This window comes from Lissotriton vulgaris, chromosome 7, assembly GCF_964263255.1.
Source record: "Lissotriton vulgaris chromosome 7, aLisVul1.2, whole genome shotgun sequence".
Taxonomy (NCBI): Eukaryota; Metazoa; Chordata; class Amphibia; order Caudata; family Salamandridae; genus Lissotriton; species Lissotriton vulgaris.
Window position 1 is genome coordinate 879848957 of NC_141695.1, and position 23344 is coordinate 879872300.

General features: G+C 48.0%; 1 protein-coding gene across 2 annotated transcripts in view; it reads right to left on the minus strand.

Annotated features, from left to right (window-relative positions):
• G3BP1 (G3BP stress granule assembly factor 1) overlaps positions 1 to 23344 on the minus strand; it is a 366859-nt gene that overhangs the window by 160187 nt on the left and 183328 nt on the right. For both annotated transcript variants that reach the window (XM_086931268.1, XM_086931269.1), the window contains exons 6-7: positions 9750 to 9855; positions 9354 to 9564 (exon numbers count right to left, since the gene is read on the minus strand). In XM_086931268.1, coding sequence (XP_086787394.1) covers positions 9354 to 9564; positions 9750 to 9855 — 317 coding nt within the window. The remainder of the gene's footprint in view (positions 1 to 9353; positions 9565 to 9749; positions 9856 to 23344) is intronic.

Genomic DNA, 23344 nt, shown 5'->3' on the forward strand with positions numbered 1-23344 from the left:
CCTTGCTGGTAGTACTTGGAGGCGAAGTATCGGCATTTGCTGTTTTCGGCGGTGGCGAACAGATCTACGTCTGGAGTCCCCCACCTTTCGAAGAATTCTCCTAGTACGTCGTCGTTTAGGACCCATTCGTGGTATTCCTGAATCAGTCTGCTCAGTGCGTCTGCCTGAACATTCTGCACACCTGGTAGATGGGTAGCCGTTATCGTCAATCCTCTGGCCAGAAGCCAGTGCCAGATAGTCTGCTCCTCCCGAGACAGGGTGCGCGATCTCGACCCCCCTGCTTGTTGAGGTAATACATCGTGGTCGTATTGTCCGTCTGTACAAGCAGAGAGTTGGTCTAGAAGGACGGATGAAAAGCCTTCAGCGCGAAGTGAACAGCTCGGAGTTCCAGGAAATTGATGTGATACGTGGACTCCATCCGAGACCACGTTCCTTGAATCTGTAAGTCTCCCGAATGCGCTCCCCAGCCGTGGAGAGAAGCATCCATCACGATAGTCTGAGTAGGAATGTCCTTGTAGAAGGGAACCCATCTGAGGAGATTCTCCGCTGAACACCACCACTTCAGAGACTGAAGAGCATGCAGAGACAGTCGTATCTTGTCGTCCCAAGATCCTTTCCTCTGATCCCATTGGTCCTCCAAGCACTCCTGCGTAGTCGTGCATGAGGAGTGAGGAAGATACAAGAGGCAATCGACCCCAGTAGAGAAGACACCGTCCTCACTGTTGTAGATGGAGCGGTCATAAGAGCCTGAGCCTTCCGAAGGATCGATCGCCGTCACTCCTCCGAAGGAGACACGCTTGCTGACAGCGTATTGATGGTGGCTCCCAAGTACTGAATGCACTGGACCGGGATAGGGACAGACTTGGACATGTTGATGTGCAACCCCAACTTGTTCAAGAGAACGCACGTCTTCTGGAAGTCTGCTTGAGCTTCCAAGAAGGAGGAGGCCTTGATCAACCAATCGTCCAGGTACGGGTAGACAAACACCTTGTTCTTCCTGAGGTGTGCCGCTACCACTGCCATGCACTTCGAGAATGTTCTGGGCGCAGATTTCAGCCCGAATGGCAGCATTGTGTATTGATAATGGTTGGTGCCGACTTGAAATCGCAGAAACTTCCTGTGTTTGTACGCGATGGGCACGTGGAAGTACGCATCCTGTAGGTCTATGGCACAAAGCCAGTCCCCCTGTTGCAACTGAGGAAAAATCTGATGCAACGACAGCATGCAAAACTTTTCTCTGCGAATCCACTTGTTTGCCTGCTGCAAGTCCAGAATGGGCCTGAACTCGTTCTTGTCCTTCTTGCGAACCAGGAAGAACCGGGAGTACAGACCTCTTCCTCTTTGAGACAGAGGTACGTCTTTTATCACCCTTTTCCTTAACAGGATATCGGCCTCCGCCTAGAGCTCGCGCAGTTGATGCTGCGAGCTGACCGGAGGGATCGCTGGAGGAGGGCTGATGAACCGAAGACTGTATCCATTGAAAACAATATTCAGCACCCACTTGTCCCGAGTAATTTTTCTCCACTGCCAGAAAAAATTGAACGCTTCCCCCCACCGGAGCGAGCAACGGATGAAGGGGAAGTAACCGCTCAGGGTCGAGACCCGGCTGGGCCCTTGTTCGCGGTAGAGGACTGCTGTCCCCACCTACCCTTCTGACGTTTCTTGAAGGGTCTCCGGAACTGCTGCCGTTGTTGCTGCTGCTGTCCCGAAGACTGCCCCGTCCTCTTCCTTGCGCACCGTAGCACCTATGGAAAGGTTTGGAGGATTTCTTCTCTTTGGGCTTCACCAAGCCCACAGCCGTAAGCGTCTTCGCCTCCGCCTTCATGCGGGCCATCTCATCGTCTGCGTGTTTTCCGAACAAAGTATCCCCGGAAAAAGGCAGGTTGTCCACCCATTGTTGGGCCTCCGGCTTGAGTGACGAGAGCAGAAGGCAGGCATGTGGTCGTTGATTGATTCCATGGCAGTAACCATAGGCAGCCAACAAGGAGACATCCGCAGCTGCGGTGATGACATGATTGGACACCAGCATCCCTTCCTTGAGGATCTCCACGAAGTCCTCCCGCTTGTCTCTCGGTAGCAGTTCCACGAACTGTTGCAGGAGTCCCACAGAGCCCGGTCATAATGTCCCAGCAGAGCTGTGTCACTGGACGCCTTCATGGCTGTGGAAGCGGTCCCACACGCCTTCCGTCCAGCTGAGTCGATCCATCTACTCTTTATCTGGAGGCACGATGGAGGACGGGGAGGTAGAGTGTAGCTTCCTGGCCGCCGTCACTATCACCGAATCCGGTACCGGATCAATTCTCAGAAAGGCAGGGTCCGAATCCGGGGCCCTGTACTTCTTTAGAAGTCGGGATGGAGCGGCCTTCACCACAGCCGGTGTGAGGAACAGCTCCTCTGCGGGTTCCTTCAATCCAGGTACTAGCAGAAGCAAAGGGCGAGACAGATGCCTCTTGTGGAGTGTCTCAAATATCACTGAAGTTGAAGGTGTAGGAGCCGTCACAGCGATACCCAACTTCGCAGCCCCCCTCAGGAGGACCTCCTGGAAAGTGGCAATGTCATCTACTGGAGAAACCCTGGTCTCTGGGGAGTCTGACAAGGTCGGGGAGTAGGAACGGGTCCTGGAATAGTCCGTACGGGACCTCGACCCCCGCCTCCTATGGCGCCGCCTTGATCTGGTGGAGGATCTATGACGACTCCTCGATCTTCCTCTCCGTCCGGAGCGTGAACGTGACCTCCTCGGCCGAGGGCAGTCAACCGGTTCCACCGGCACGGGTGACTTGGGCTTGGACGGAGCCTTCGGTTTAGGCATACCCTTAGGAGGTGTAGGAAGAGCAGGCAGCGAAGTAGACCTCGGTGGAACTGGAGGCGGCTTCACTGGCAACCCTGGTCCAGGGTGCGGAGGAGGCAACGGAGGAGGAGTAGGGGTCCTCGGAGGGAGTCCCCTCGGTAACGGCGGAGGGGAAGTCACCTTCCCCGACGGGGTATACACCTTGGAATACACCGAGCCCGGTGATCCTCCACCTCTACCAGCCTGGGACGTTGGCGAACTTCCCACAGCGTCAGGCCTCTGTCCACCTCTTTTCAACGTCGAGGAACGGCAACCAGACGGCGAGCGCCGGCCTCCAGAAGTCGAGCGCCTCTTCTTCTGCGACGAACGCTTTCGCCTCGACGGCGATCGTCGGCGCCTCGTCGTCGTTCGTCGGCGCCTCGACGGCAATCTTCCATGCCTCGACGGCAATCATCCATGCCTCGACGGCAATCTTCCATTGCCTCGACGGCGATCTTCCAATGCCTCGACGGCGATCTTACAATGCCTCGACGGCGATCTTACAATGCCTCGACGGCGATCTTACAATGCCTCGACGGCGATCTTACAATGCCTCGACGGCGATCTTACAATGCCTCGACGGCGATCTTACAATGCCTCGACGGCGATCTTACAATGCCTCGACGGCGATCTTACAATGCCTCGACGGCGATCTTACAATGCCTCGACGGCGATCTTACAATGCCTCGACGGCGATCTTACAATGCCTCGACGGCGATCTTACAATGCCTCGACGGCGATCTTACAATACCTCGACGGCGATCTTACAATGCCTCGACGGCGATCTTACAATGCCTCGACGGCGATCTTACCATGCCTCGACATAGATCTGCCAATGCCTCGACATAGATCTGCCAATGCCTCGACATAGATCTGCCAATGCCTCGACATAGATCTTCCATTGCCTCGACATAGATCTGCCAATGCCTCGACATAGATCTGCCATGCCTCGACATAGATCTGCCATGCCTCGACATAGATCTGCCATGCCTCGACATAGATCTGCCATGCCTCGACATAGATCTGCCATGCCTCGACATAGATCTGCCATGCCTCGACATAGATCTGCCATGCCTCGACATAGATCTGCCATGCCTCGACATAGATCTGCCATGCCTCGACATAGATCTGCCATGCCTCGACATAGATCTGCCATGCCTCGACATAGATCTGCCATGCCTCGACATAGATCTGCCATGCCTCGACATAGATATGCCATGCCTCGACATAGATCTGCCATGCATCGACATAGATCTGCCATGCATCGACCCGTGCTTAGACGGCGACCTGTGCCTCGACGGCGACCTTGACGATGAGGACTCCCTCAACGCCGAACGCCTCCTCTTCGCCGACGGCGAACGGCGGTGTCGCCTCGACGGCGAGCGCCGACGCCGGCCTGTCGACGTCGAAAGCTCGACGCCGACGAGGACGACAAAGAAACAGTCACGGGGGACTTCGAAGGTCTAGTAACATCCCTAGACGCCGAGCGTCGACATCGTTTAGTCTCAGACGACGGGGAGCAGACCGTAGTCATCCCTCTCGACGCAGTAGTTGGCGCAAAGGACCCAGGCGGAGAATGGTGGCGTTTGCTGGCCTTCCTGCCCCTGGGGAGCCCCCGAGAGGCCTCAGCATGGGCAGAAGAAGCCCCTCCAGACCCACCTTGTGCCTTCAATCTTCTTTCCTCGAGGCCCTGAAGTCTGATCTTCTTCCTGTCCTTCAGGGTCCTGCCAGAGAAGCCTTGACATACCACACACTCCTCAGGGATATGTGAAGAAGGAAGGCAGAGGATACACACCTCATGGGGATCCGATTTGGCCTTCTTCCTGGAGCACTCCGGGCATTTATCGAATAAAGCAGGCATATTCGGCAAAAAACAGAGTGCAAGAACCAAGGAAAAAGGCACCAAAGTACAATAAAGCACTTAACTTGAGAAAAAGTATTGAAACAATCACCAAAAACCCTTAAAAGGGAGAGCTCAATGCTCCAGGGTCCTGCTAGCAGGAGCCGGAAAAAAGAACTGAAAGTAAAAGGGACCTGCAGTGCATTCTGGGCTACTGTGAAGTTCTGGAAAGTTCTCTTAAAGGCACAGTATCCTGTTTTGAGCCACATAATGGCAGCCTATGGGGCTTGTCTGTCCATGTCTTCCTCTCTATCATTCCAGAGGGTTTTTGCTGAAGGCAAGGGAAATCTGGACAGGCTTTGCTGTTTGTGGATTTTTGGTGGAATTTCTAGTTGAAGTACTGGACAGTGTAGCCTGTTTATAGGCTGCATTATATGTCTTTAAATTCTCTCTTAAGTGTCTGTGCAGTTTGCATTTTTTCGACACTTCAAGAGATTATTTTTGATTGCTCCGGGGTCCACGCACATGGGCGGGACTATTCACTAGATGACTATACACAGAGATTCCCTACTACAGAACGTGTGTAAGGTTTGGCTTTATTAGCCTATGTATATATGTTAGGCTGCATATTATGGTTATTATACATGTATATGTGTATAATTAGTTAGTACTAAGTACTTTTGGTTATATTTACATATATATGTATTTTGTTTATGTGTTCCGGGTTCCCGCTCATGAGCGGAGATAATTCAGTGCTTATGACTATTAATGAGGATCCCCTGGAAGAGAAGAAGGAGTTCCACTCAAAAAGAAAAGCATCTTCGATCAAGAGCTGCCTTGAAAACTCTTCGCCACCACGAGAACGTACAAAGGCTCTCCCCACTTCTGAAAGAGGCCATGAACCACCTCTGTTTGGAGAAGCCACTCGTTATCCACTAGGCATCGGAGTGTGAGTTAGTTTGTTCTGACATTCAGAGAGCACACCAGATTTTGAACCACCAGAGAAATGCCCTGATGTTCCAGCCACGTCCAGAGACGCAGGGTATCTTCACAGTTGGTCTAAGACCCCATTCAACCCTGTTTGCTGCAGTACCACATGGTGGTGGTGTTGCCAAGGAACACCTGTACTAGCCTTCCCTTGATGGAGGGTTGACAGGCTTTCAATACAAACCGGAAAGCTTGGAGTTCCAACAGGTTGAATTGGAGTCCAGAATCCACTGGAGGCCAGAGTCCTTTGATCTCCACCTCTCCCAGATGGTGGCCCCAGCCCAGGAGTGGCGTGTGTCACTATATCAGATCTGGTTTCAGGAAGGGAGAGGGGTCTGCATCTCACACAATCGCTGTTCATCAGCCACCACTGCAGATCCTTTGCAGTGACGTCTGAGCTCTGGAACATGTCTCAGATGTTCCCCTGATGCTGTACTCACTGGAACTTCATATCACACTGCAGAGCCAACATATGACAGCAAGTATGACTCACAAGCAGGATACAGGAGGCCATGTGGCCCATCAGCCTCAGAGTCGGTCCCAACGAAATCCAGGATTGAGGCTGTAACATCAGTATCAGAGCCAGAGTATCCTGGACTTGCCGCTCAGGATTATAAACCCGAATCTGCACTGTGGCCAGAATAGCCCAGATGAAAGGAAGCATCTGAAAATGGAGCATCTGAAAAGGGAGCAGTGTGACTTCAGCACATTCATAGTGAACCCAGTGAGTGCAGGGGGTCTGTTGTAAGCTGGAGGTGGAAGACGACCGCCTAGAGCGAGCCCGCCTTTAACAGCCAGTCGTCGAGATAGGAGAAGACTGGCACCCCTGATCCGCATAGGTAAGTTGCGACCACTGGCATTACCTTGCTGAACACCAGAGGGGCGCTAGTAATGCCAAAGAGTAGCATGGTAAACTGAAAATGCTCATGGCCTACCTTGAACCTCCGGTATCCTGCAAGTCCAACACTACCATCCAGTCTACGGAGTCCAGGGCAGACAGAACTAGAGGGAGCATCTTGAATTTCTCTTTTTTTAATCAAAGAATTCAGGTCCAGGATAGGACAAAGGCGTCAGTGCTTCTTCGGCACTAGAAAGTAGCAGAAATAACCACTACCCACTACCTACTTCTGATGCCAGAACCCTCTCTAGAGCTTCCTTGGCCAAGAGAGCTGCCACTTCGTTGCGGGTCATGATATTGGTGCTCCATCAACCCGTCGCAAGTGGGTGGCCTCTGTAGAGGGGATGTCACAAAGGAGAGGTAGTTGCTCCTTTGGACAATATGGAGAACCCAGCGGTCCAATGTTATTGGCCTACAGTGGTGCAGGTGATGGCGTATCCTACCTCACACCTGATGACCATTGTAGTTGGAGGCCAAACTAAAGAGGCTTGGAGGCTGCAGCTGGCAGAGGTCTGAGGGTGGACTTGCCCACCCTCTGGCTACCTGGCCAATTAGGTCTGTGGGTACCGCGTCCTCAGTTACACAAGGGCTGGATCGCCTGCGGACAATGGTGGCTGGTCGGGTAGAGATACGGCTGGAAACTCCTTCATGGCCATGAAAGGAGCGAAAAGCAGACTGAGGTGGGCATGGGGCCATGGAAAGGCCCAAGGACCTGGCTGTAGCCCTGCTGTTCTTTAAACTCTTAAAAGCCAAGTCTACCTTGTCTTCAAAGCAACAGGAGCTGTAGAAGGGCATGTCCATGAGCGAGGCTTGGACATCCCCTGAAAAGCCAGTGGCTCTCGACCCGGTGTATCGCCTAAGGGCCACTTGAGATGAAATCGCTCTGCCTAGTGAGTCGCTGTATCTGGCTCAAAACGTATGGTGCACTCGGCTGCGTCTCTCCCATCAGCAATAGCTTGGGATAATATGGCTCGAGCCTCCTCTGAGACTATAAGCAGCACCTGCGCAACCAGGCCCCAAGATGAGTGTGAAAAGCGACGTGTTCACCAACCGCAGTGCCAGGCTGGTGGAAGAAAACATCTTTCCCAAGGTATCCAGCCTCTTGGGTTTCCTGTCCTGCCGAGTGGTAGGGAGCGCACCAGGATTGACTCTGGTAGTTGATGCTTTGAGAGCCAAGCTCTTCGGGGCAGCATGCTGAATGGTGGGCAATTGACCTATTCACAAGTGCCTTTGTGCAGGGCTTGGACAGGCCCAGAGTAAGACATCTATGAAGGCTTCATTCAATAGGAAAATCGGTTTACAGAAGGTAACGGGTGAAGCACCGCCGTCAAGACAGTCTTGACAGCCACAGAGGGCAACAGAAGGTCCAGGACCTCGGCCGCCCTCCTCATCACCATAGTGAATGAGGCTCCCTCATCTGTAGCCATGGTGGGAGGAGAGACCAAGCCAGTATCTGGCAGATGTGCAGATCACTGGCATCCGCCAGATCCTCACACCAGTTGTTCTCTGTGACAGCTAGGGCCTGGTATTTATCAGGGTCCAGTGACCTCTCGCAATCATCCCTAAGTACTAGCCCACAGGACTAGGGCACAGGCTCCGGCGTGGGAGATTGCCTCCAGCCAGCATCGGTCGACACCCATCTGACTCAGTGTCAGAGTTTGAGATGAGTGAGTATGCGGACTGTGCCGCCAGTGGACACAGGGAACGTCGGCAATGGTGCAGATGTCTCAACTGACGCCGCTATGGATCCGTTCATGAAACAGAAGGGACCAACTGGCACTAGGTGTGAATCAGCCAACAGACTGACTGGGCGAAGTCAAAGGCCTCTACGACTTCTTGTTCTTTTTCAGTTTGTGGGACTTACCCAAACGTCCAGACGACTTTAACAATCTTTTGGAGTGGCTCTGCGACCAATCCTGGGACCTTCCTTTCGACTGGGATCGAGACCGTCGCAGTGTTGCACGTCGCACAGCAAGGGGCTTCTGCAATCTCTCCTCACTGATTCAGGGTGCTCGGCAACACAACCAAGGCAAGTCTTGGCGTCGTGGTCACGCTCGAGGCACCAGAGAAAGCCACAGGGCTTGAAACCAGCCTTCCTTGTGGACATCCCTGCCACACCAGGAGACAGTCTCAAAAAACTTCTGCAAAAAGTTTAAGGGAAAAAAAAGTCACTCAAAAAGTGACTGGGGGTAGCTGTTCTTCAGATTGGAGCTGACTGGCTCAGAAAGAAAAGAGGTGACGTCCGCACGCTGATGTGGCGCCTATAGGCACCGCGCATGTCACTTCCTCTGCGAACACCAGCAAGCAGAGCCACCTACCGGTGCACAGGGGGACTCACAGAAACATTTCAGACGCAGTCTGACGCCTGGAGATAATTCTAAGGTGAGAAATCTGTGGCTAGAAGCAACTATCAGATTAGTATATTTACTTCTGCACATCTGTATATATAAAAATAAAAATCTAGACTAACTGAACATGTTATCTTAACATAAGCAAGGTTCATAGACTCTGTATAAAATGTTGAAGGATTTCTCTGGCCCTCTATTTCTCACCCTTCATCCCAGGAAGAGGTATTCATTGTTTATGAACAATGGAGATCCAACAAAGGTGGAGGAGTAGAATAAAAAGGTCTCTTTGCCTCCTCTTGAATCTTTGCATCAAGTAAAAGTGTTCTATGCCCTCTTAAAAGTAGGTTACTTGGTATTGTGTACAAGCATGAGCACTGGGTTAGAATGTGCTAATTTACTGTAACTGAAATTGGTTTTCAAAATCTGAAATAAAAGTAGAGAGCTGTGGTTTACCCGAGATTCTTCTTGCGTGGTAGGAGCTGGCTGGACAGGCACAGGACCGGGGCTCTTCTCCATGACCTCCTCCTCCGGGACCTGCTCCTCCAGTTCTGGTTCAGACTTTTCCTCCTGGGGTTCAGGCTCAGGGTCCTGTTCTGGCTCAGGTTCAGGCTCTGGTTCCACCTCTGCGATCGGTTCCTCTAACTGCTCATCTGGGTCATTGGAGCTGGACAAAAGAGGACAATAGTGTTCAAATGGCATAACCAACAACACTCTTAAAGTGTGCACACAATTTCAAGTCCTAGTAGCAAGGACAAAAGACAATATCATAACATCCAAGTACAGCAATTCCACTGCTTACACAACACAAAATCGTAGCTTTTAATCAATATGAAAGTCTTGCGTCTTTACCTCCCGGGAGCATCATAATATGCTCCAGCATCATCAGCTGGAACCTCGGGGCTCTGCTGCCTTTCTTCTGCATCATCAACCTCCTCTTCCTCCTCCTCCTCCGAGTCTAGAATGTTATGGGGAAGAAAACATATACTGTTTGTAGGCCATGCTTAAGTAAGCACACCAATATAAATGGAATAGAATAAATGGAATAGGGTCTATGAAGGGCTCCCACTTTCCTAAGTTTTGAGGGTTCCACCACTGCAGAGAGCGGTGGGTGCAGCTGTCTACCAACACTAAATCTGTTATTAGACCCAGAGATTGATTCCATGGACGTGCTAGACATTATTGCAGAGGACGCATGCGAAGCCTTGCATGAGGTATGATTGCAATGCAGGATGCCATCGTTCCCAGCAGTGACATGAAGGCTATGGCTGGTAATGATGGATTGGGGTGAAACTATAGTATTGTGGCCGGAATATTGTGAATACTGGCTACATTGGGAGTAGCTAGAGCTTTGAGTATCGGGGGAAGCTCCTAGATAGGACTACACCTGTGCTGGACACAGGTGAGATTTCTGTACATTTATTGTGATATCCAACTGGTGAAGCAGATGTACTGTTATCAGAGTGTGTTGTACACAGGTTTGGTAAGTGCTTGCTTTGATAAGCCTATCGTCCAGGTAAGGAAAGACATGTATACATTGTCTTCTGAGATGAGAGGCTTTTGATGAGCACTCTGGGGGCTGTTCTGACGCCAAATGGAAGTACCTTGAACTGGTAATGTATTCGCGATGAGCGGGATGAATTGGAATATGAAAGTAGGTGTCCTTTAGATCTAGTGTAGACAAAGGTGTCCTGCTGCAACAGGAGAAGTACTTGAAGAGTGACCATGTGAAAATGCTCTGACAATATGTATTTGTTTAACTCAGATCCGTAATAGGTCTCAAAGATCAGTCCTTTTTGGGAATGAGAAAGTAGAGGGAATAAACCCCTGTCCTGTGGTATTGGAGTGGTACTGGTTCTATAGTGCACTTGTTGAAGCAAGTGCTGGTGGTCTGGCAACATTTTGTGTGATTGAGGAGGAATGTTTGGAGGATTGTTGGTAAGCGCCAGGCAATAGCCATGTTGCATAATTCCAAGTACCCATTTGCCGGTCGTTATTGATTTCCAAATGGGGAGAAAGTTTTGAAGGCTTCCACCGAAAGGGGTGGAATAGTCGTCCGGAAGTGTTGAGAAGTCACTGCTTGCTTAAGGAAGGGAAAGTACGCGGTGTGATGTTTTTACCTCTGTCCCTGGGACTATTTCCCCTACAACCCCCACTGAAGAAAACACTTTTGTAAAGGAGGTTTGGGCATTGCTTTAATATGAAGAATATACAAGGACACGGACAATAGCGGTCTCAATATGATGCGCGTGGCACAGGAGCCGAATAATACTAGAAAGTTCCCTGGATACAGGAGGGTTCAGTTCAACCAAAAGATATACACTGTGGTACAGACACCATACAGTGTGCTTTACATTTCATCGGTTCTTTGATCTATATACCTAAATATTACGCCTGAGGAAGTCCACAGAAGTTGGATGAAACGAGCTGGCGGTGTGGCTGTTTAACTAAAAGTTTTGAAGTAAAGAATAAAGCAACTTTGTGATAGGAACTTTGGATGGACTGAATCGCTGTGGAATCTGGAACTGGTGGTGCAATCCACAAATGCAAGGGATTTATATGAGGAAGTGTTCTGTCCGTGCCTGTCGACTTGGACCCTCCTCTATAAAAAAAAAAAGAGGGCCAAAATGAACTTCTATTTGTTGGCGATTTAAGCGCTCCCATTGATTTTGCCACATCGGTAACCTTCATTTTTTCCAGTGCTAAATCTACTTCAGGACCTAAAAGGTGCTTTTTATCAAAAGGTATGTTCAATATGGATTGTTGAACTTTCGGCTTGAATCCTGAAATCCGTAGCCAGGACGTCTCAGTAAGATGCTGGTATTCACTTCTCTAGCTGAAGTGTCAGCAGCATCTTGAGAGCATTTGATAGAAGCACTGGAAATTAATTTCCCATCTTGGACCAAGTCCTGAGCTTTTGCCCTATGTTCATCTGGAAAAAACTGCAATAATTGTTACATCAATGAGGAGCAGAAACAGAAGCGGGTGGGCCAGAAGGCCGCCCGCAGATTTTCGCACCGAAATGTTGAGGTTTTGAGCTTTAATTCAAATTGCTGAGAGAGAAGCACATTCGAGAACAATACCGTTGAGGTAGAGAGTAGTACGAATTGAAGGCGAACCGAGGATCGATTCTGAAGAGCGCAACAATACAAGCTCGAACCAGATGGCGAAAAACTTCAAACAATGGAGTCTATGCCCATGCGCACTATCACCGAAAGGAGGAGACACATACCTCGTGGCTGGAAAGAATTCTTTGAACAAAAACGACTTGCAAACATCCCGAGCCAACACTAGATGGCAGGAGTAGGCAAAGCAAGTGATCTACAGCTCACATGCCTCGAACATACAATATTAATTCTCTACCTAATTTTGTACAGCCTGTGTTGATGGGTAGAAGTGTTTACAAAATGAAAGTGCTCCTGTTGCATCATATGTGAATAGAGGTACTGAACACGTTTATATATCTTTTGATTGACAAGCAACTGTGATAACATTCGATGACATGTGTCCAGTATGTTCTAAATAGGTTTTTGGGTTTTGCAGCAAATGTTTCCAACATACCAAAGATTCTACCTATTAAACACTAATTATTATAAATAGCCATGAGTTACTGGACAGGATCGTGTCAGCATGACAATTTCTACTATACATGGGCACTGTGTGCACCAGGTACATGTGCTTGATTTGCTTCAAGGGGTATCTGTTAAGTTTTCACAACAGTATGAAGAGTGAAGGTTGCATGATTAGCTAATCGAGACCATGGGTATTTTGATTGAATAGTCTTTTTGTACACGTTTTATATAGTGTACATGGTTTTTACTGGATACCCATCTGGGTTGTATTTCTTAGAGTTTCTCTGTCTGGAAAGCGTGCATTACAGAGTAAACTCTCTTCATAAAGTTAACTGGTTATAGTACCCACATCTGATAGAGACATTTAGCCACATATTCTATAACTTAGAATATCGCCAGGCGTCAGACTGATTCCGGACATTTTGTGCCGGGGACTGCGCCACACGACCCCACCCTGACGTCGTCCACGTACGTGATGTCAGCGAGGTCATACAAGTCCCTCCCAGCGTGCTGACGTCAGTTTCTTTTCCGCGTGAGCGGTTCCTCTGGCTTGTTTCAGGCCTCCTTTTCGCGTCAGCAACAGTGTGCGATGCCTTCGGGCTTTAAAACTTGGAATTCCTTTTCGTGGCAGATGTCCGAGAGGGGCCCGCATCTTATTTGTATGTGGTATCTGGGCGAGCACCATGATTCCATGGACTGCAAAGCCTGCCAACGCCTGAAGCCGAAGTCTCGGCGAGAGCCGCGTATGAAGCTCCTCTCAGCACAGCTGTCTCGGTCGGAGTCGTCTCGACCCCCAGGCCTCCGCAGGCCCAGCAGGTCCGCTTCCGCCGTCGATCGCCCTCTGGGGCCTTGGCCGTCGTTCACCCCTTGGTAAGTCGAGGTGCATGTTGCCGAAGTCTTTGACCTCCCTTTCTTCTGTTGTCAGGGGCACTGGTTCCCAGAACATTCTGGACGTGTGCTCCCAACAGTCGTCCCCTCCCCCTATCCACCCTTTCCGGGTGTGGGGGCAACTCGGCCCAAATGGAGGCAAATGCCGCGGCTCTGCAGGCTTCCCTTGGGTCCTCTCCAGTTCGTGGGACATCCTCTGGCCCCCGCTTCTTGTGGGATCCCTGACGGACTCGCCGGTGGGTTCGCCCCGGGCGCCAATTGAGCCTTTGCCCCCCAGAAACAGAGATGTGGTGTCATTAGGGCGCGGCCCGGTTGGGTCCCCCTCTACAACCCATGGTGCCTCTGCCGCATAGCCCCGCTGGGCTCCCTGTGGCATTGCAGGGGGCTGCCAGTGCTCATAGCCCTGCCTTGAGCACACCCCGGCCTTTCAGGGCAGGCGGCTGCCTGTCCGGAGCTGGGGTAGACTATGTTCCAGCGTCGTAGGCTCGCCTCCCGGCTCCGCTTCTTTCGCCTTAGTCGGAGCCTGTCGTGGTTTAGGCAGAGTAGATGCCGTAGCAGCGCTGAAGGCTTGCCTCTCCAGAGCCTTCTTCGGAAGGGGACCCGGTTATGGTTTCGGCGCCGGACGGCGTCAGCTCAAGGCCGGATGCAGCAGAGTCTGCGAGTGACGAGGCACGATCAGCGCCGGCAAGCGTCGTTTTGGGGCCGCGTCGACGCCGGGTTAGGGACTCTTCTCTGGAGGCCTCTGGAGAGAGCTTGGCGTCGCCTTCACGCCCAGCGACGCCGGAGGTATTCTTGCCAGTGCCCCCCATGGAATTTGTGGAGCCTCCTCAGGATCTTTCGGATCCGGCAGGCTCTTAGCCTTCCCAGGAGCCCCATCAGGATCCTCATTCTTCAGTGGGGCATTGGTTGCACACTCAGTGTCTTGGGAGGGTCAGTGGTCTCATTGGCCACTCGCATTTTAAACATGCAACCCCCTTTTACCCCATGGTCTGTGGACCCCATGTCCTTCACCGTGGGTCCGGGAATGTGTAGCCGCTTCTCGCCTTTGAGGCTTCCCTTTATGATGCCCTTTTGGGTACCTGGATTCGGCCTGCTTTAGGTGACCCGGTGGCTCATTCAATTTTGCACTGCCATCGTCCAGCTCCACATGATCCTGTTTGTCTTTTTGTGCACATTGATGAGCAGGGGTTTGTTTTACAGACTGCCTTTCCTTCCCTGCCCCCACTAACGCTTCCTCCCTCTCGGGAGTCCAGATGGCTTGAGTCATGGGGTAGGAAAATCTTTGCGTCCACTAGTGCAGCCCTACGGTGTGTGTGTTTTGGCTCAGGATACCTCTGCCCTGTAGGACTCTGCAGAGTCTTTGCTTTCCGCCACCTCTGAAGGCGCTCGCGTTGATCTTCACCTCCTCCAGGATTGCAGCGACCTTGCCAAATTCACAATCTGCTCAGCCTTAGATACTGCGGATTCTTTAGGCCGAGCTATGGCGGGTTCTGTTGCCTTAGAGTCATGCTTGGTTGCAAGATAGCGTCTTCCCTGAAAATATCCGGGAGCGACTGGTTGACTTACCCTTTGATGGGGTTTTGCTGTTTGAAGCTCACGCCGAATCGACAGTTCACTGGTTCAGTGCGGGCTTTCGTCCTCCCACGTAGGTCTCCTTAGGCTGGTCTTCCGTGGTGGAACTTTTTCATTTAGCATCCTTATAGATGCGCTATGTGTTTAACATGGGCAGTGAGCCTTACATCTTTTTCTATGGTCAAGGGAATTACTCTTTTATTAGCATCCCTTGGATGCGTTTTGCTTTGAGCTGACTTTTGGCTTGCTGTGGCAGAGTTCCACAGGTTGCTGTGTCTGGTCCTCCGACTGTGGTATTGAGCCGGTGGCTCAACTCGGAATGTCATAGGGATCGGAACTCATGTTGCCGGGTTTGGTTCCTTACTGTGCTCTTTTGGCTTGGCTTTACTGCCCTAAGAGGTGTTCCCCGTTTGGGGTGTGCATACTCCATGTGGGGTACTTGTATGCTATTATATAGCTCTGCTTAACTCCCCTGGGCCTGGAAAATCTGTGGGCTCCATGCATCCCTTGGCGGTCCGTTGTACGGTGTTCTCTGTATTTTCCCTGGTGCCATCTTCCATACACCATGGGTTATCCTGCCTGTTCCACCTCCTTGGGAGGTTATGATCTCCTCTTCTAAGCAGCTCCTGCCTGCCCTTACTGAGCAAGGTATGATCCAGTATGGACATGGTTCATGCTCCTGGCTAGTTCTGTCTCTACATACGTGTACGTTATACATTTATGTATACATGCCGGTTGTCATGTATTCCTCTTCCTCCGTCGCCACCTTTTTGAGGCAGCGAGGTCTGGACCTGTCTCCACGTGTGGGGGAGCTTTTCTGAATTGTTTGAAAGTTCCCCATAAGGTTCCTCCTTGCTTCCTCTTATTGGGTGTTCTCCCACTTTGACACCTGCGCCCCTTTTTGGTGTTCGACACTGTACTTGTCTTTTCTGGAGTGTTTGGTCTCGGACTCAGACTCTCGCCACAATTCTTTCCAAATGGGTCTACTATTGTAAAAGCTATGCCTGCGGGAGAGCTCTTCTGCTGGCTGTGGTCCCTGGCTACTACCTGCTGGTCTATCTTGTTGGTTATCATCTCACTTTGGCTTCATACTGCCCTGTCGGGCACTCTTGTTTTTTTGTGTACGCCACTTTAAGGTCTCTATGGCTCTTTGCCTGCTGCATGTTTCTACCTGCTTCAGCAGGTTTAAAAATTGAGCTCTTTTCACCTTTTTTCCCTTTTTGGGATTTGCTGTGCACTTGGCGTGTTTCTTGTTCCGTCTGCTATTCCCAACACATTGCTCGGGTTCTAGCTCTTGCCTTCGGGCTCTTGGCACAGGCTCCTTCAGCCTTCCTTCTATATGCTAGTCTGTTAGACTCTGGTTACATCTCTTCAGGTTCTTTTCGACCTTGGGTCGTGTACTCATTGTGCGCAATTTAGCGGAGAGTGGTCCTTCTTCCCCTCTTTCTCTCTTTGTTCAGGTATATGGCTCATGCAGTTCTACCTGTCATTTATACGGGTATGGTGTAGCGCTATTCTGGCATTTTTTAAGATATCTCCCATCCCGTTATTTCTGCTATTCCGAGCTGCTTGGGTTGCTGTCTGACTGTTCCGCCACAGCCTCCCCCTTTATCTCTGTTGCCGGATCAGATGCTTGGCGCCTTCTGTTCTGTCGCAGACCCACCTCCCCTTTGGGGTATGGATGTGGTATCTATTCTAAGTTAAGGAATCTGCGGCTAGATGTCTATCAGATGTACGAGTTACTTACCTTTGGTAATGATGTATCTGGTAGAGACGTTGTCTAGACGCAGATTCCTTAACCAACTAGCCTCCCCGTTCTGCGAGGACCTTGCCGAGTGGTGTTCTCCACTGGCCTCTTCAGTTACAATTGGGTTATCTCTCAAGGGAGTTCAGATTGTTGCACCCCCCCTGAGTGTTTCCATATACAGTTAACTTCTGCTGAGGGGCTTCTTTCCTATAATATGGTGACTTTTGATTCACAAGGAGATTCGTATCCCTCTTCAGTTACCTTTCCTTCCTTCCGTCTTCTCTGTAAACTCAGGGTCCTGGTCTCCTCTTGGTCATCCTCTTTGGGGGTCGTTTGTTTATCTGTTTCCAACCTCTGTTATTATACGGAAAAGGACAGTCTTTTCATACCTTCCAACAGTGGACTGTTCTTTCTGTGTTCCGTTCTTACTAGATAGCACAGTTCTACATGGCAATATCAGTCTATTTCTGTCTGTTGAGATGTTCTTTTTGTTGGAGGCTCCGCATTGTGCTGCAGAAAAATTTCTCTGAAGAAAACTGACGTCAGCGCACTGAAAGGGACTTATATGACCTCGCTGATGTCACATACGTGGACGACTTCAGGGGAGGGTCGTGTGGCACCGTACCCCGTCGCGCAGAGGTGCTGCTGCAAAAAAATACCGGATCCAGTCTGACGACTGGGGATATTCTAAGTTAAGGAATCGGCGGCTAGACAATGTCTCTACTAGGTACATCATAAGTAACTCTTACTTTCTGCTCATATCAACTAAATTTCTCAGTGTAGATGCAGTGACTGAGGGATTTGATATTGATAATATCTGTCCGTAGAAGGGTATTCATTTTGGAACAGACGTTGGAGCAGCTTGAGGGGCTTTGCTTTTAATGAACAGTTGAATACATATTCAACAAATGTGTGGAAAGCTGGTTTCCCATATAACTGTTGTTGATTGTTAAAAATGAACTAGGTTACCCGTGAAGTATATAGAATAGGGTAAATGTTTCACAATACATGCTTGCTACACCCAAGGGAGTTTTATCTGTGTCAGCATTAATGATGCTTTATATTATTATTCTAAACTATTTTGTACTTCCTTTCAAGCCTATAACGCAATACTAGTTTATAGAGTAATGTATACAAAAAATGTTAGATGTAATCAGTGATGTCATCAATTAGGTCATTTGCAATGTCAGTGATGTCAAATGATGTCAGAGCAGGTCATGAGTGATCGAATAAGCGAGGTCATATGCAGTGCATGACTGGGTCACAGGTTATAGTTAGCCCTGCTAATGAGTGAATTACTTTTTTACTTTTTAAAGTTCAAAATGTTGTCACCGACATATTCGCTGAACTAAAACATAACTTTCACTATATATAATTTTTTTTTTTCTCACAACACCTTCCAAAAGGAAAACGTGGCGCACCATAATGCACAGTCCATGTCACCATACCATTGGAGGGAGTGCAGTATTTAAATGGAAACGTCATATGCACACATCCTTCCTGTGAAAGCCTCTGAAGAGTAAGCTGAGGAGCTTTCGAAACGCGTCAGGCAAACCTACACGGAGGCTGTTGAGGTCTGTAAGAGGTATCCGTCCATACCATGGAAAGCGAGTTCTCTTGCTGCTGCTGGCCGAGTGTGACTCAATTGATGGACACATTTTGGGGCTGAATATATTTGCGGCCGTCTTGCCGCAAGGTCTGCACCACCCAGTGATAATAGGGAGCCACTCAACAAGGTAATCACCAAATTGATTATGTGGGCCAACAGCAGAGGATTTAGGACGGGCCCACTTGCTGGGTCCATGTGACCTGTTATATGTATGTATGTAATGTGACACATTTAGAGAGTTTGGTGCATTATGTTTAATGTATAGAGTTTTCCCACTTGGGTTGGCAACATTAGGATTTGTTGTATGCACTTATCCTTCACCCGGATCACAAATATCTATGTAATTATGTGGATTTAGTATGTGCCTCACGCAGCTGCTTTTCATTTATTCATTCATTTATTCACAGCATCTGTAGAAGAATAAAGTGTTTTAAGTGATGCATACATTGGAAAGTGTTTTGTCCATGTTAACTGTTTCCTTAAGTGGGAGTGAGTATATATGCTGCAAGTAAAATGGCGCCAAACAGACTGAGAAAGGCTTCAAAGAAGCCAAAATGCGTCTCGGGTGACCCGATTTAATAAAAGAAGCCGTATACCAACAACCTGAAGTTCATGCCTTCTTCATGGGAGTTCCTGCTGAAGTTGGGTGGTTGTGTGTGTGTATATGTGTAAATATATATATATTCACTGAAAAAACCATAGGTTTCACACCAGTTATAGTTAGGTGGAAATTTTACTCGCATAAAACCATTGAAATTCCCACGTTATAGTTAGTTGGACTCCCTATAACTTGCGCGTGCAATGCACTGCTGATGACGTCACATATTACATCACTCATGACATGGTCAGTGAAATCACTCATTACATCACTGATGACATCTCAAATGACATCAATGATGACAACATCCTTGTGACAAAGTGGCAGACCTCCTATCAGCATAAAATAACCTTTGACACACACATTCAAAAATAGAAACTAACATTTTCTTAAAAAAGGAGAAACCAATACCAATTACAACAACTTATTAGGTAATTCCAACATCTACATACACATCCACTCATTCACCAACAGTTCTATATAGTCACTCATGCATGTACTTACTCATCATATGTACTCATACACCTATACATCCTGTTACACACCAATACTCATCCATATAGTTACTCACACAAAAATTCACACATGCAAATCAACTATCAAAAAACCATTTACTTGATTATACTGCTATATACACACCACTACACATACTTCTACAGAAACTGAAACATATTTACTCTCTTAAACAATCAATTATAAAAACACATACTCACTAACCCATACACACAATCATCCACCCATACAGTCTTGCACACATGCTGTCTTCAAAATACATACAAATAGTGAGTCACTCAATCATGCATCTGGGCTCTAAGTAATATCCCCCACCGAACCATACAGACACTGATGCTCAAAAAAACAACTAATAACCCATATACACACTCATGTAGCTACTCACCAACCCATGCAGCCACTTATACACAAAGTGAGACACAGATACAGATATTTAAATATTTAAACATTACTCGCTAATATATGTATTCACTAAGATACATTTAATAAGTCAGTTAACCAATCAATTTTACACAAAAAACATCCATTTAGACATTTATTTACCCATTTATTCTTCCATCAACCTTTAGATATACATATATAAAAAATATTTATTTTTCAGAAAGATACCCATTTACTGGATGATGTCATCAGTGATGTCATTTGAGAGGTCATCAGTGATGTCATGATTGAGGTCACTGACCATGTCATGAGTGATGTAATATGCGACGTCATCAGCAGTGCATTGCACGTGCAAGTTATAGTGAGTCCAACTAACTATAACGTGGGAATTTCAATGGTTTTATGCGAGTAAAATTTCCACCTAACTATAACTGGTGTGAAACCTATGGTTTTTTCAGTGAATTGAATAGGTTTTTTAAATGCTAATTCCTAACTATAACTGGTGTGAAACCTATGGTTTTTTCAGTGAATATATATCTATGGCAAAATGAAACCCATCATGTTGTTCCTTTTCAAATTAAATGTATTAAGTGTTGCCACTTTATTCCAATCAAGATGACTTCCGGTGTGCCATACTTTTTGTCATAAGTAAGACTGTTAGCGTTCTAGTTGTTCTTTAGAACACTCTGGGACATTCTGTCATTGGGCTTTAGTTGGGCTACATCTGGCTGATATTTGGGCTACATTTGGGCTCTTTTGTCTCTGGTGGCCATCTTGGGAGACTGCATATCAGAATTTTTTTAATGAAATATAAGAGGATTTGAGAAGTCACTCAAAATGTGCCCTAATGTTTCTTTCTTCAGCACTAATCATAATTTCTATGGCAAAATAAACCCCCTCATTTTGTTCCTTTTCAAATTAAATGTTTTAAGTGTTAACACTTTATTCCAATCAAGATGACTTCAGGTGTGCCATACTTTTGTCATAAGTAAGACTGTTAGCGCTCCAGTTGTTCTTTAGAACACTCTGGGACATTCTGTCATTGGGCTATAGTTGGGCGACATCTGGCTGATATTTGGGCTACATTTGGTTTTTTTTGTCTCTGGTGGCCATCTTTGGGCTACATTGGGCTACATTTGGGCTCTAACATGTATATAGCCCAATGTAGCCCAATATATATTTTTTCAAAGTAAATTTTTGTAAAAACCACTGGAGCACATATCTTGAGACATAGCAACGGCACATCGGGCTACCAGTCCCTACAATTTTGCCAAGATTGGTGCAAATCCATTCAGCTGTTCGGGCTAAAAGTGAGTTTGACCGCCCTATGAAAATGAACCAGGGGAAAACCCGTTTTGGGACCCCCCTTTTATCTCGGCCCCCACTTGACGAATCCCCCCCCCAAACTGTCGAGGGTCCCAAAACGCGTTTTCCCCATGTTAATTTCCATAGGGGGGGTCGACCTCACTTTTAGCCCGAACGGCTGAATGGATTTACACCAAATTTGGCAAAATTGTAGGGACTGGTAGCCCGATGTGCCTTTGCTATGTCTCAAGATATGTGCTACAGTGGATTTTGAGTAATTTAGGTAAAAAAAAAAAAATTATATATATAAGCGCGCCCCGGTACGCGCTCCGGGGAGCGCTCCGGGCGCGACACGCGACTTGCGCGCAGAAAGTTGATTGGTTCTTGGGTGTCTGTAAACATTCGAAACAGTCCGGAGCGGCCGCCATCTTATGTCTCGGTAGGATCGAGACACAAGAGGTGGCCAAAACAAAGGGGGAATTGACCATAAGGGGGCAGGGTAGACCCCCCCTGACCCCCTAGGTTTGATGTGGGGGCTTTAAAAGGGCCCCGCGGGGCAAAAAAAAAATATTTTTCTCGATTTTTGCGTGCGGAGCGCCCGGTATGCGCACCGGGGAGCGCACCGGGGAGCGCACAGCAGAGAAAAAAGAATGCCAGAGTTTAAAAAATGTTGGCAATATTTTATAAATGGGAGGTAGTTCTGAAAATAACTTTTTTTTGTATTCTTTTTGTTGTTTTATATTTTTTTAATTATTTTTCTGAACATTTTTTATTTTTTTGTGTTTTTGAACAATTTTATATTTTTGGGTTTTTTTTTGAGGGAACAAACAAAAAACAGGGAATTGGAAATGGCTCAACAGGAGCAAAAGAAAAGAATTACTGTTTTCTTTCCTTGCTGCATTTGTGGTTGTCAATAGCAGTATTTATAAATGACGCTAAGTTCACCATAGCATAAAGTTTTGCCACACAAAATGCAAAGAAATTTGACCGTGCCAAATTTTGGTTGAATATTTGGCACCATTTGCCGTTATTCTGGTCCAGAAAGTGAGGGTACTGAAGAGGAAGTGCTGGCCACAGGGGGTGGGTTGTGCCGAAGTTCCCGGACTTACGCCTGGGCCAAATTATTGGGATGCCACCTCTCCATGTGGCGGATCATGGTATAGTTACCAAAAGAATATTTCTTGGAGGGATTGCCCCTGGAGAGAACTTTGTCACAGATGAGACAGGTGACTTTGGGGGCGTTCACCTTTTTTTGGTCATCTGGAAAAGAAAAAAATTGCCAAATGAAGTGAACTTTGACGTGCCTTTGTCTTGGCTCTTCTGGGAGGTAGACCCTTCGATGTTGATCCTCCTCTTCTTCCTCCTCTTCTTCTTGTCCTCCAAGAAACTGTGGTGGTGGACCTTCTTTTCTGGGTGGTGGGGGTGGTGGTGGTGGGGGTGCACCAGCTGCAGCAACAAGTGATGCCATTCTTTCCTCCAAAATAGCTCTTGCTCTCTCAATGAAGAAAGTAAGAATGAGGAAAAAAGGAGGGGGCTTTCATTATTTGGAGAAAAAAAATGGAGAACCAATGAAAAGTGTTATTTTCAAGTCACATGACCCGATGCGCTTACGATACGCGCTCCGGCGCGCTTACGTGGCGCGCTCCGCGGAGCGCTTCCGGGTGCGTTTACGCAGCGCGTCATAAGGCACATCACGCGGCTACGTGATATGTCACGCTTACGCGACGCGTCACGATGTTGTTTTCGATCGCGACAATGGCGCTACCGAGACGCTTCCCGGTTCGCGCACTGGGGCGCTTCAAAATAGTACACTTTCCGGGGCGCGCACCGGAAGCGCTCCAAGACAAAAAAAATATATATATATTTTTTTTTTAAATGAAAAATTGTAAGGACTGATAGCTATGTCTCAAGATATATGCTCCAGTTGTTTTTAAGAAAAGTAACTTTTAAAAAATATATATTGGCCTATATTTGGGCTTTATATATGTTAGAGCCTAAATGTAGCCCAGTGTAGCCCAAAGACGGCCACCAGATAAAACATGTTTATTTTTCAGAAAGACACACATTCACTGGATGGTGTCATCAGTGATGTCATGAGTGATGTCACTGACCATGTCATGAGTGATGTAATATGTGATGTCATCAGCAGTGCATTACACGCGCAAGTTATAGTGAGTCCAACTAACTATAACGTGGGAATTTCAATCGTTTTATGCCAGTAAAATTTCCAGGTAACTATAACTGGTGTGAAACCTATGGTTT